Genomic DNA, 14765 nt, shown 5'->3' with positions numbered 1-14765 from the left:
CTGGAGCCATGGTGTTTTGGAGACCGCAACCAGAGCCAAAAGTCGGAGCCTCTCTCACTGTGTCTTAGACCTTGATACCCAACTCCCACGAGAGCAGTGCTTAGCGTCGGTAAGTCGTATTTTCTAAGGCAAATTCCGAAGGGTCCGTCATCTTGTGCAGGAAGTGGTCTCAGTGTGTTTGGGGTGGTCTTTGCCCTCGGTGCAGCTTTCAACCAACTGTTCTTCCTCCCCCACATCAAACGTTTTTTAGGAGATGGTGCTGGGGATTATCCTGGTGCCAGTCCAGAGGGTCCCTCTCGAAATCCTGTTCATCGAGTCCCTCTGAGTCAAAGAGTGGCTTCGGCAAGTCCTGTTGCTGCATTTTGTTATGTGCCCTGCAATGCTCCCTCCTGTACCCGATTGTCTTTTTGTTCTTGAACTTTTTGCTGGTAGAATAAGAGGATTCCTCATGGTCTCAAAGAAAGCAGAAATGATATACTTGATGATAGAACACAGGAATTTCACATTACAGTTCGAGCAGAACTGGAAGGTCTGCTTCACCCACCATTTCCACATTCGTTCTCAAACAAACTGGTGCATGGCAGATCCCTCTGATCCCAGTCAAATCCGTAGTTCTGACGGTGAAGATGCATTCTATGATGTTCTTCTCCAGAGCTTTCAATGTCTGGCATTGAACAACTTACAAAAATCTGCTCCCAACACTATCTGGCTGGAGTGTGCAGAGCATGTGAAATACAGCAGTACATCGTACTGACAAGTTATTATTATTTGAATAAGCTAGAACTCTAAGCAGGATCACTGACCTATGAAACATTTTTATAACATACTGGGCAAGGTGTTCGTTACACAGTGGCTTGATTATTAATAATGTACTTTGAAAAGCCCCTATCCGTTTGTCAAACTAAACTCATCTATTTTTAAATCAATTGCCAATCTAAACTTATCACGATCTCCTTTGACACACTAGATGCACAAAGCCAAGTGAGACGGTTATTGACAGATTATAGGCCATGTAACCCACCTGCTTCTTATATATTTTCTGCTCCTCTTCAAAATGGGCACGAAAGAAAGCTGCTGTTTCCTTCTCACCTGGAAGACAGAGGGAACAAAGAAGGAAAAGTTACTCACTTGTAATTCTAATTATTAATTACAGATATTTTCTTCAATAAATTCATACACATTAAACAACTTTATCCCTTTGAAAGATCCCAGACACGCTTATTTCAAGGAAAAACATTCTCTATCATGAATACATTTAATATTTTAACACAGCCTATTACAATATATCTCCTACTTTTTGTTTATAGAAAACTCAAACAGAAAGAAAAAGAAACTACCAAATAGGCATAACAATTATAATTCGATCTTTTAAAAAGAAAAATACAGGTCATGTAATTAGGTAGGCATCAGTTCCATTAAGCAGTATATAATATTGTCACGTTAGGCTACCCCAGCATCCCAGAAAGTGCTGCAGTCTAAGCTAGCCTCAATTCACTTTGACAGGTCACATGGGGGAAAGTACGCCATCACTATTTCATTAACCCTCTCCTACTTAAAACAAGGGGAAAAGTCGGTTGTTTATGGGTTTTATGAAAATCTCTAACAAGAAACTTTCCATCTCCTTCATTAGGTTTGTTCAATTTTCAAAATCACTGTTTAGACTAGCAATCTCATCCCTGGGTCAGGAAAGGTATGACTACAACAACTATAAAGAAAGGTGAAAAGCACATCATAGATCCAGTTATATAAGATCCCTTAAAAGACATGAATTATTTAAACTTAGTTCTGGAAGAGGATCAAGGTGAACTACTACCTGCAAATTCAGATATATCAATCTACTAGCTGTAATACAAGAGGGATTTCATCCATGCACTCATGTAGATGATACTATATAAAGTCCTTATCTCATTTATTTACACAGAGGGAAAAATAGCTATGTACAAAACAATACCAATGTATTCAGCCCAGAAGATATAAGTTGGAAAGCATCCACTTGAGTATATGTTCATGTGGTTCACTATAAGCAACCATTTACATGTTTGTGGATCTTCTTTACAAAACCCACGGTCAGGGTAGTAAAGCCAAAATGTGTTGGGTTGGTTCCGATGCCTCACCAGTAAATCACTGCAATAAATAGGACTATATGTAAACCCTGGAGTGCACGCTCTGCCGTTTCATCGGCTGGAGTGCTGCTGAGAAAACATACATGCCCTCACACCGCAATGCACACAGTTCCCGCACGGGCTAGGAGGCTTCTGAGAAGTTATTGGTGTGTAATATATAAATTACACAGTGGCATTTTTGTTTCGCCAATAACTATGGTGCCATTTTACAAATCTTCATGAAACTTTCAAAAAATCTACTTCAGCGCCTTCCTGGAAAGTTTTGTTGTGATCCTTCAAGGTGGGCCAAGAAAAAAGGGAGGGGGTACCAAAACGTTGGTATCCAGTGTTAATTCCTACAGGACACACAAAATGTAGGGAAGCAATAAAGAAGAAATGGTTGATCTGAATTTCACCAAATTTGGCTGAAAGTTAGAACTTTACTCAAATGTTTTTTCTGGTGGAAATTCGTTCAGCTCTTTTTAAGAAATTTGCATTTAAAGAAGTACTCGGGTGGTCATGGAGGCTTACAAAAATAGGCCTATCTGGAAATATGGTCTCCAGATATGCTCTGATTGGCACCTTTAAAGCAGTGAATCCTTATTAACTGTCCACAACCTGAACAATAGGCTGTGGTAGCCACAACCTGAACAGGCTAGGAGACAGGACTCAGGTACATGGACAGTACGTACTTGAAATGGATTGAAAAAATAATAAAGGGGCAGGGTGAACACGCCCTGATCTCAAGGGGAATATGGAAGGGTCCCAAAGGGACACCCCTAGATTGACTGGCCACAACATGGACCATGTGTTGTGGAAGTCACTACAGAACTCGGGGGACACAATCCCCCTTTGAGATGCACTGTGTTGAAAGCCTGTTTTGATGGGTCACAAGAAGGAATGCATATGAAAGGAGCTAATAGGTTTTAGTCACAATATAAATCATTTACTGGCGGTAGCGTACACATTTTAAGAATTGCGGTGTATTCTAAGGTGATGTTACACAGTTACAAATTCAAATCCTCTGCTGGAATTAGATGAACCATGTTTTGGAGGTTTTCTCATGAAGGTTATGAAAGGTGCTCCAGAAGCTAAAATAAGAGCACACTTTCTATAAATTCACACTATCTTTCTTAGCCATGTGACAAAGTCCGAGTAAAATATATATTTCCAACAGAAGCAGCAGCCTGTCAGATGATTTCCTATAGTTCTAATGTAGCCTCCCACAGTGTTCTAATGAACAAGTAGAGCACTAACATTATGTATTTATGATAGAAGTGTGGCACACCTGAATCCATCTTGTTGAACTCAAACATATAAAGCTTAAAGATTTCCTCCGAAGGCAGTCCGGCAGTGGCAGCACCACAGACACCGGTGGGCAGAGAAAAAGGACAGGGTCATGTACACAAAGAATGAAGGGCAGACAGGTGGGGGGCAAGATGACCACTGAGAGCAGACTGGCATGGCCAGCAGTAGCAAGATGACCACGAATGGCAGGCAGGAGGGAGCAGGGACACACAGATGAAGAACAGAGGGCCAATGGCAGAGTTGCAGAATTAAAAACAGCAAGCTGACTATTTATGGCAGGGCAGCATTGGAAAGGAGAGCAAGTTGACCACAGAGGGCAGAAGAGAGGCAGCAGGGGCACGTAGACTGAGAACTGAGAGCAGGCATGAAAGGGCGGGACAGAGGTAGCAAGGTGACCAAACAGGGCAGGCTGCTGTGGGATGGTGACTGACTCCCAGGGGTTGCCTCGGCCAACCTCCCTCAGTGCAGGGCCGAAGATCATGCAGAGTTAGGGTGTTGGCTGAATTTGATAAAAAAAATGTAAATTCACTGTAAAACCAAACGTAAAGAGGCATTATGGTTAGGCATGCTAATATAATCTTCCTTTCACAAAAAAAACCTCTGAAATTAACTGAAAAAACTCAACGGTTAAAGTGACGTTATAGGTAGGTGTTGAAATGGTTCAAAAATAATGTTTATAAACCAAAAGAAATACTGAAATTTGCCAGCTATAACTCAGTGCACTAACTATAACTTGCACCCCCACCATGCACTACTTATGACCTCACATATTACATAACACATGACATGTTAAATGACATCACTGACCTCTTATAAGAGTGGCAACCACATTTGGAGGATCACAAATGTTTCTGTGCTACTAAGAGGTACATTGCAGGATTACACTATGTTAAAAAATAGATTTAATGGAATGTGCACAGGTGAAACATGGTATTGGCTTGAACGTCTCACAATATATGGAAAATGTACACTATTCAGAAGATTGAGTAACTGTATAGTACTTACAATCCTTTAACTATTAGGCAAGATATGTCAAATATAGATGTTATTTCAGATGTTAAAAATATGAACATAAAGCTAGTCTCTGAAGTGTTAAAGATATGCGTTGATAGTTGATTAAGAAAAAAGAACGTTTATAAGTAATAATCTGGAGTAAAAACGAATCACTCCGTATGTCTGTCTGGAGCGAGCAGATTTTGAACAGAAAGTACGAGAAGAGTAAAACCAACATGACAAAGACAACATATAATGTTCAAATCATTCCAGACTGAAGGAGGCACACACAAAAGGGAACAAGCATTTACAATGCAACGGTTTCGCCTTTGCAACAGTTAGAGCTATTGGCATTGTAAATGACAAATTTGTCATTTATGTGTTGGTGATGAAAACGGATAAATAAATGGCATTGTCATTTACAATGCCAATAGCTTAATCTCTCGCAAATGCCACACACAGACCCACACCTACACACACACAGACCCACACCTACACACACACAGAGCCCCCCCCACACACACAGAGCCACACACAGAGCCACACTTATGTCTACTATAGTCAACAAAAACGTGTCCCATTAAAACAAAGATAGAAGGGCTCATGTCAAAATAGAGGATGCTCTTCCAAAACAACTACTCAGTTTTACGTATTATTATTTTAAAACTTCTATCACCTAATGTACATCTCAGCAACAAAAAAAGTTCACAATTATGTACCAAATGTATATATTTGCCAAGGCTTTGCCAAGGCTAGACCCAATGGCTTTGCCAATACTGCTTTTATTAACATTTCAAGACACGGACATGGAGTAAAGTCCAACAGCAGAGTTTACACCTAAAAGAATCCGCTTAAATACTCCAACTTCCACAGAAGCCTGTGGTGACGTACTATTATTAGGAGGTTTACAAGTTTGCGTTTATTGAATGAGACAGAACAACGTCCCACAAAAGCCGGATATGCCAGTCAGTGTAAAAAGTGTAACCTGTCTGCTTCAAAAGAGACCAAACTTCCGTGAATTTAATCTGGTAATATTGTCGACAAAAGTACTGTAAAACGTGGAGATTTTAATAAATGATAAATACACAGCATCGTGGAACAGGCTGCTGAAAGTGTAGCGTGCACATTGTATGCCTGCAGCTCGATGGTGGACCTAGCTAAATGCAGAAACACATGGGGAAATGCCCACTGTCCACGTCCATCGTTTGAGGTGACCTGCACTGTCGCCGCTGCCCCCCCCCCCCATAGGGTGGCGGCGTCACAGATCTGTGCTGTGGGCTGAGCCGTGCAACCACCTGTAGCTGCCAACTCTCCGAGTGCCAGCAGGAAGCACGCGCTCCAGGCCCGACGAGAAGTGTGTGATTCACGGGGCCAAGGCCCCCTGGGCTGGTTTATCAAATAAACATTTCAGTTTTAACTCCTAGAGACCAATCACACAATCCCACGCCTTAACTTAGCGTTAATGTAACGCTAATAAACTGCTGCAGACATCACGTTATTACAAGAAGAATTTGGTTCATATCAAAAACATTTTTAACCTGGAAGCGGGTGCTTGTCCAGTCAAAATCTGAAAACTCAATCAATCAAGACTCGCAGTTTCTGTTTGCGCCTTGATTTGGAGGTGAATGAAAACTCTTAACTGGCTGCGAGAGGGAGGCTGATGGTGGCTGTGAGGGGTCAAAAGTGCCACCGAGGTGAGCTGCTCCACTGCACGTTACATTGGAGTGTTTAGGGTCGTTTATTCTTGACTGGTGTAACAATAAAGTTGGTTACAACCGACGAGGAGCAAATTAAACAAAATTACATGGAATTCCTAAACCTCTGCCCCACGTTCCTTCCCTTTAGGGCTAAGCTTATACAACGAAAAACAATGCTAATTGTCTAAGTACATATTGCTGCGGACCTCGGGTTGTCTGATGGAATTTTTAAGCTGAACATAAGCTCCCAAACAGAAGAGACGTGCACACAGCAACACTTCCCTGCGACCCTGTGAAATCACGGCCAAGAAGACGAGCCAGCGATGCACAGAGCCCCCTCCCTGGGGCCCGCTCCGGTTTTATATCAGCCCACCTCTAGCACCCACAACATGGCGCCCTCTACAAGGGCGCATAAATGGTGCCAGTCCCATGTGTACCTGGTGCCGGGCTCGCTCCCAGCCAGCCGCCGCCTCCTTCGCTACTACAGCCGCCGGGAAGCCCAGCCCTAGCAGCGGGGCACACGTCACTGGGCCCGCCTCCTGCCGCCGATGTAACCAATGGGGGACGCCAAGTGGTAGAGACAGATTTCAATTGGCCAATAAGGAGCTTTATAGTATGGCAGAGGCAAGAAAAACGTATAACGTTATTTGGCTCAGTCTAGGTTTTAATAATCCCTCAAGTAAAATAAACACATATATAAGCACACATTATCAGTAAAGTCAGCATTAAACACACATTAACATTAGCAGTTACTAAAAATAAATAATAAAAAGGTCTTACCTCTCATACTCGTAATGAACACAAAAACAAAATGCCGTGACGAAAAAAGGGGCGGGTGACGAAAAAAGGGGGCGGGACTTTAAAAAAGGCACGGGAACGCCCCCGATTCGCGTCCGGACGGGGGAAAGAGTGACGGACAACAATGTCTGCCAATGGCTAGTCTCCATTTATGGAGCTAGCCAATGGTAGACTAAGGCGGGACATTGCCACATAGTGTAGATCAACAGATTTCGCCTGCGCGAACGCTGCTGTGCAGCGGACGCCAGGCGAAACCTAAAAACTATAAACAGTCTTCGTTTAAATAAGGCACGGACAAGGATGATGGACAGTAATCAAAAGAAAACATACCAACATGCAAGAGCATTTGTAAAAATCAGAGTCATATGTTAAAGTGGTAGTGGTAATATTTCTGCTACAGCAATGATGGACTGAGGCGGTGCTGCCAGGTCGAAGCTTATCTAGCATATGTGTATAATCGTCGACATAATTAAACTCACTGGCATCAGTCCAGGTCTTCCACATACACATTTGGAATCCAATACTTTCTTCTTCAATCAACTGCATGAACAGCGCCCATTAAGAATAAAATGCTACCAATGCATGACGATCAATACAAGATCCTCAGCAAATAATGCATTTTACATACATGACCTAATGAATGACATGCAACATGGCTAGTATATGACACAGCAATACTACTGCTCCTGCATCTCGGAAGTCGGCATTTACTGTCTGCAACCCAGGAACACGGACCTAGGATCAACCCATGTTCCCTAGCCTAGCTCTGTTGTTGCCGCCTACCTAATCATCAGCCAGCCAGCCGCCCATCAGACGCGTGAATCGACGTGTGAATCGACGTGCGCAGTCCAGGTCGCAGATCGCGGATCAAGGATCGGACCGCGGGACGACAGGGGAGCGTGTCGGGAACTGACCCTGAGCTCAACCGGAGTTTTCCCAGAGTCTTCCTGCGCTGCCAGATTCTACCGGGAGGGATACAGCGGATCGGCAGCGGGCGGACGGTCGCGCTGCACCTGAGGCGCAGTCGAGTGCCTGGTGTAATTACACAGGCCATCTGTCTTTAGCCCTGGAGAAGAGGGGAGGGGTCGAGTTAGCACCAAGAGGGGAGAGGAGCCCCAAGGCGTAGAGGGAAAACGAATCCCGAGAACCCCCTGAAGGGGAAGGAGCAGGTGAAGCGGAGTGGCAACTCCCCCAGGCTGTTTCAGACACCGGCTGAAAAAACAGAAAGGGGAAAGGGGGAGGCCATCAGACCAGAGAGCAGACAAAGAGTTCTTCAAAAAACAGCTTGGCAGGCTTGGTGGGCAAATGGCACAACAGAGGTAAATGAGTGTGTGAGTAAGAGAATAACTGCATTAACCCACCACCCCGCAAAGCATTTACAAATTGTGATTTGGCGTCGTCTAGGGGATAATTGCAGGGGGTGAAGTTAGAACTATGCCCCACTGCAATACCTGAGCCAAAAGGGTGTAAACAAAAGGGAGTAGCTCTGAATTAAAGGTCGATGGCCCCGAAAAGGAAGCAAAAACCACGCCAGGAAGCTTTGGAGGAAAGCCCAGGGAGGAGTGAGTTACTAGAGGGGTCTAGGACTTTGGAAGAGAGCCAGGAAAGCCAGGCCTCCCCGAGGAGAATAGTAAGAGGGCACGAAAGAAGAGGAAAAAAAATGAGCCACCAAAAAATCCCTGCAAGCCCAAAATGGTTGTACCTCAATATCTAATCCGAACGGTAGCTCCTCAGCCACAAAATCCATAAAGGACTTTGTAGGGAAACATTATAAAACTACAGAGCAACCTGTAATAAACTTGGAAATTGGGGAGGAGCACCGGACTGAGAACTTCATGGGAGTCTTTCCAGAAGAGGAAATGGAGGATCCCTTGCTAATAAACCACTCCCTCCTGAGCCAAAACATACAAATAGCAGCGCCACGTCTCTCATCATCCCCAAATCTTTTCTCATTACAAGCTTCGGAGTTGGAGAATGCAGGGCTATTGGGAAATAAAAGCCATGGCTCAAGTTTTGTTTGGGGGGCCTCACCCAACCGATTATCACAACATCTAAACGGGCTAAAAACTTAATCCTGAACAGGAAGCCAAGCTGCCCCCGAGAGAAACAGTCTCCAGGACTCGGACATTTCAGCGTCACCCTCATCCTCCATGATGGACTTATTATTGATGTTACAGAAAACCCTCCAGGGGATTCTAGTAGTAACAATGCTGAATAATGGAGTCTTGAAATCACAAAAGTTGTTCTTAAAAAAGATCGAACAGGAGCTGGTAGGAATTAAAGGGCAAATGCCGTTTATGTTAAGACCAGTTGCTGCCCCCCAGCCAACAGAACAAAGCGTAGTTAGAGAGACAGCAGAAGCACCAGATAACGTATGCATATCTAAATGCCCTATGCTGATAAAAAGAAGATGTGAATGTGTAAGGGTCTATACTAAAGGTAGGACAAGCAAGAAGCGGGTTTCTAAAAAACAGCAACAAAGGGAAAAAGGAAGGAAAGGGAGGTAGAGGAAGAGCTAAGTTTAAATGCCTCCGCCCTGACTTTTGTTCCCATTAGGTCTCCGATAGTTGAGAACAAAAGAAACGCCCCAAGTGTACAAACGAAGAGTCAGAGTAGTAAGGGTCTAAACAAGAAGTTATCAAAAATCAAATTCGCAAATCAGAGAGTAAATCCATCCCTAGGGGGACAAACCAGAAACTATCAGAGGTATTTTAACACAGAAGAAGTACCACAGCCTCAAGGTAAAGCAGAAGTGGAAAGTAAAATGGGGCTCACCGGATGGGTAAATGGTAGACAGCTAAATCTAGAAACTCCCAAGAAAAGAACTAGAGGTGGATAACAACAAATGGGTGTACCAGGAACTGGTGCAATCAGGACAAAGAGGGAAGGAACTGAGGAAGATGGACCCATTAAATAGGGTGCAAATCATGATTTCCTTCGCCAAATGCCCAAATCTGAGCGGGATTGGCTCGAAAGATATGAGACAGGTGCACTTTATAGAAAATACAAATGGTAAGGAAATAACAAGAGTACTACTCCACTCTGACCTGGTAAAAATGGCCATTGGAAAAGCGACAAGTGAGATACTCCATGTGGGAATAAGGTTAATCCCAGAGAGGGAACTAAAGAGAAATGCCCAATCAGGAAGTAGTTTCCTAAAGTGCCATGCAGGCCTTGGTAGGAGACAGGTGAGGTTACTGAGGGATAACGAAGAAAAGGGTAGACTCTTGAACATAGTGGTAAACAACTCAGTAAAGGATGACTCCTGGGGTAACTGGAGTCAAAGAAGCAACCTGGGAGTACCCTGTGAGAGGTATATGGTGGAAATGGCTGAAGATGGTGGTCTAAGTGAGGTGGAATAGGATGAGGGGGCGTCGCATGGCCTAAGCCACTTATCATGGAACATAAATAGCTTAGGCAACGATATAAAACAAGAGCATATAAAGAAATTAGTAAATAAAGCGGAAATTGCCTGTCTGCAAGAGACTTGGTTATGCGACGAAACCCCTACTTTCGAGGGTTACCTACAACTAAACCGACCGGCCAAGAAAAAAAGATTTGGTCGTCCATCGGGGGGAATTATGACTCTCATATCGACAAAAGTAATAAGAAATGCAACCTTGCTAAAAGCGAAATGCAAATGGTTATTGGTATGTCGATTAGTTCTCCTGACCCAGGACAAGAAATATGAAAATGTAATTGTTATAAATGTATATATGCATTGGGACAATGTGGCAGAGTATGGAATTGAGTTGGGGAATTTAAAAGAGGATATAGACTCTTTATTAGAAAAACATGCTCTAGACGTGTTTCTCATTCTGGGGAATTTTAACCATAAGCTGAACCCAAAGAAGGTCGACCTCTGGCACAGGGAATTGTTGGATGCCTATGGAATAAAGCATGCCAGATTTCCAGTTTGTGAATCCTCGAATTAGGACATAGAATTGGTAAACTATCTAGGGACGAAGGGTCTCTTCTGCCTGAATGGCAGATTTAAAACAGATTGCCCCGCAAAGAAGACCTTTAAAATAGGCTCACAAAATTGCCCAATTGATTATGTTTTTATGCCAGCCTGGAATTTCCCACTAGTTTGGGAATTTAAGATACCCCAAAGTGAAGGCAGCGACCACAATCCGTTGCAATTGAATGTATATGGGGGAAGGAGGGAACATAGAGAGAAAGTGATCCCACAAGAAGTTGATTATCCAAGCAAGCGACAACAAGACTGACAGAGGAGTATCAGGAACAATTAAAGTCCTTTCAGCATAAGGTTAAACTGGGGGATTTTTGGAGTAAAAATCTGGAATGGTACGAGGAGAAGAGAGCCCAAGTTGTACAGTGTCTCCGGATAGAACTAAAAAAAGATAAAAGAAAGGGTACAATAATCCCGGTCAGCTGACTGAAATGGATCTCCGTCGACTGCCAAACTAAAAAAAGAGAGATAAGGACAGTATCAAGAAGCCTAAGGAAAAAGTTCAACTAAGAGAGGCAAAATTATCTTATTAAGCTGAAAAATGAGTTTAAAAAGATGGTTACTGATGCAAAAAGGTTGTATAAAGAGAAATGCTGGGTATAACCTGCTAGAATCTATTGAAGCAAAAAAATCTAAGACAATTTTGGAAGCTGGTAAAAGCAGCATCCGTTCCCACATCAGGAGAAATGAAATGTGTCGTTAGCGAGGCAGCCTGGGAGAAGTATTTAAGGGAACTGTATGGACCTCGAGAACATCCAGGAGTCATAGAGCCCCAGCATTGGCAAGAAATAACAGAAGAATTCAAATTAGACTTCACTGAACAGAAGGTAGAAAGCACAATAAGGAACCTGAAATTAACTCGAGCGGCAGGGCCAGACAATCTCCCAGCATTAATATTAAAGTCACAGATAAAGTGGTGGGCAAGCTTCCTTTCCCAATTGTTCCAAATAATATTAGCAGAAGGTATAATGCCAAAGAATTGGAAGGGTGCTGTAATCAGGCCAATCCATAAAAAAGGTAGAATGGGTGCGCCGCAAAACTATAGATTGATAAATCTTCTAGATCTAGGAGAAAAGGTATTCTCAAAAATAGTGTTAAATAGGCTAAATGTTTGGGTTGACGAATTCTCAATCGTACCTACTGAACAGGGAGGCTTCAGAGAAGGGCATTCCACGATAGATCATTGCTTTGCACTATGGGCAATGGTGCGAAGTTGACAGAACAAAATGGTAAGCTTTGTTGTTGTTTTGTTGACTTTCGGGCAGCGTTTTGATTCAGTAGATCAGAACTGTCTTTGGGAAATTCTTATAAACAAAAACTTACCGAAAGACCTGCTGGCCATAATAAAAGAACTACACTGAGGTAATTGGGCACAAGTAATTAAGGATACTGAGGGGTCATTGACGCCAAAAATACCCATTGAAACTGGCCTGAGACAGGGCTGCGTCCTGGCCCCATAGCTATTCTCTATATTTTTATCTGATTTACCTGCCTGTCTAGAAGTTGAGGGTAGTGCAAGCCCAAGAATGGATGGTAAAAAGGTGCCCTGTCTTCTATACGCAGACGACCTGGTAATATTAGACCGGACTGAATTGGGCCTCCAACGAAAGTTGAAATCTTTTAGTGAATATTGTGCAAGGAAATTTTTAACAGTAAACTTGGACAAGACAAAAATTTTATGCTTTGGAAAAAAGGTAATTAAGTTTAATTGGTTCTTAGGTGATCTCAAACTGGAATCTGTTAATGAATACCGCTACCTAGGGATGTGGTTTGATGAGTTCCTAAAGTGGCAAACGCATGTGGAAGCTCAGAAAGCGAAAGCACATACATCAATTTCTGGACTAAAATTTTTTAACTGTGATTACGGGGATATGTCTCACCGACCGTTGCTAAAGGCAGTCAGTGCAATGATACCTCCCCAAGTACTCTACGGCGCAGAAATCCTTTATTTGAGCGGTAAAGGAATCTGGGACCTGGAGGAAGGAAAATGCCTGAAAACCCTTTTGTCCCTGCCCCCATCATCAATGGTCCAAGCAATAAGAACTGAACTAGGAATAACAGCCTGGAAAATGAATAAGGCCAGAAAGTAGCACAATGGTGTAGAAAAGAGATTCAATCTAGTAATCTAAAAGGGGCAAAAACGAGTAGGAAGAAAATGGGGCAGGCCTGTGAGTGTATAAAGGTGGTCATGTGCCGAGAATCCCTATGAGTAGAATGCACTAAAAGTGATTTGAAGTTTAACGGGCAAGAAGTGTCTAGAAGAACTGACATGGAATACCTGGCTAGGAAAAAACCCGTAGAGTATATGATGAGCTCTTGGTCTGAGGAAAACTGGTTCCCTTATCTGGATATCTTACCGAATCATTGGTATAGACAAGAGATATGAAGAATGCGAATTGGGATTAACCCGTGGTTGGTAAACAAAGAATTAAAATAAAAAATGTTGGACCTCAAAGGGTATTGCAAGTGTAGGCTGGGCACAAAAGGTGACTTAGTGCACATCCTGTTAGATTGTATAACTATTCTAGAACAGCGTAAACTATGTCTGCGTTCAATATTTTAAAAATATGATATAAGAACGCGGACACAGGCAGTCAACCTCCTTATGGAAATGCCTTCTATCGAAATTGCAATTGCTCTAGGGAACTATATAAAGGTAGTACAAAGATTCCTAACAATATATGAGTAACAATTTAAGAAATGTTATAAATAAAAGAATTATATAGCTTGTCTAATAGAAAAGGTTGATTATAAGTGATAATAACCTTTAAAGGGTAGGGCCACCCAAAGAAAGTGATGCTTTTGTTGGTAGCTTCTTTTAAGCTACGTATTCATTGTGTGAACGTTTTATAAATATTGTTGTAGAATATTTTAACCTGAAATTATTTTTCTGTATTGCTGTAGAATATTTTAAACCTGTAATTATTTCTTTGCACTTGTTTAAAGACTATGATCTAAATAAACATAACTTTGACCGACTGACAGAGCACTACTACCAGGATATTATATTAACATTAAGAAGTGCCATAATTAAAGAGGGGGAGGAGTCGCCATGATAGATAACAGATCCCTAATACTTTCACCCACATAGCTACTCTGCACCGGAATATGACACTCTTCTAACTAAACACTGCTCACCTCCTAGTGCCTCAGTGTCCTTCTAGGTAATGTACAGCCACCACCTCAAAAGGCCTCTTTTCCAACAAATGTCTGTCACCAGTTTCTGCCTAAGCCACTCAAACTTCATTGTTCTGGGAGACTGCAAGAAATTAGATAAACTTTCGGCAGGACGACTACTATCGGGCCATAGAGCTTTGGAACTGGCACGGCTCACTACCGACCCAACACACTCTCTAAGACACATTCTTTGAGGGAAATTCATCCACTTAAAATCCGATTTCAGAAACATTAAAGAAACCTACATACAATATGTCCTCAGAGGTTTACGATCTCAACACATTAACTCATATCATGAAAACCAACACTCCTTTACATTCTTCCGTTTACACTATATCAAGGTGAACAATAGGGCTGGAACCGAGAACTGTTACTATGCAAAAGAGAAGGTCAATAGATCTTACATCTTGATAACGCTGAAATATGGACCAAATATGGAGGCAGAAATATTAATTTACCTTGAATTAATTGAATCAACGGTTTCCCTGTCTTGACAACTCTAGTGCAAAATCAAGAAACCTTAACAATACAATTTCTCTAGCCATGTTCCATTGTTGTCTCTCCTTTTCTCTTTATTTACTGAGAACAATGGATTTCATTCCAACTGTGATGACAGAATATTAAGTCAAAATATTTGTTTCCACCACATATTGTGTCTTACGGCTACAACTACCATGCAGAAACCCCGGCTAAATGGTCTATAAGTATTCAATGTAC

General features: G+C 42.4%; 1 protein-coding gene across 3 annotated transcripts in view; it reads right to left on the bottom strand.

The window, feature by feature from the left end:
* The window catches only part of INPP5F (inositol polyphosphate-5-phosphatase F), a 1146251-nt gene that overhangs the window by 386463 nt on the left and 745023 nt on the right, over nt 1-14765 (bottom strand). For all 3 annotated transcript variants that reach the window (XM_078643924.1, XM_078643926.1, XM_078643927.1), the window contains one exon: nt 1022-1089. In XM_078643924.1, the coding sequence (XP_078500050.1) occupies nt 1022-1089 (68 nt within the window). The remainder of the gene's footprint in view (nt 1-1021; nt 1090-14765) is intronic.

Source organism: Lissotriton helveticus, chromosome 5_1, assembly GCF_964261635.1.
Source record: "Lissotriton helveticus chromosome 5_1, aLisHel1.1, whole genome shotgun sequence".
NCBI lineage: Eukaryota > Metazoa > Chordata > Amphibia > Caudata > Salamandridae > Lissotriton > Lissotriton helveticus.
The sequence above is the reverse complement of the archived record's forward strand: the minus strand, read 5'-3'. Positions and strand labels throughout refer to the sequence as shown.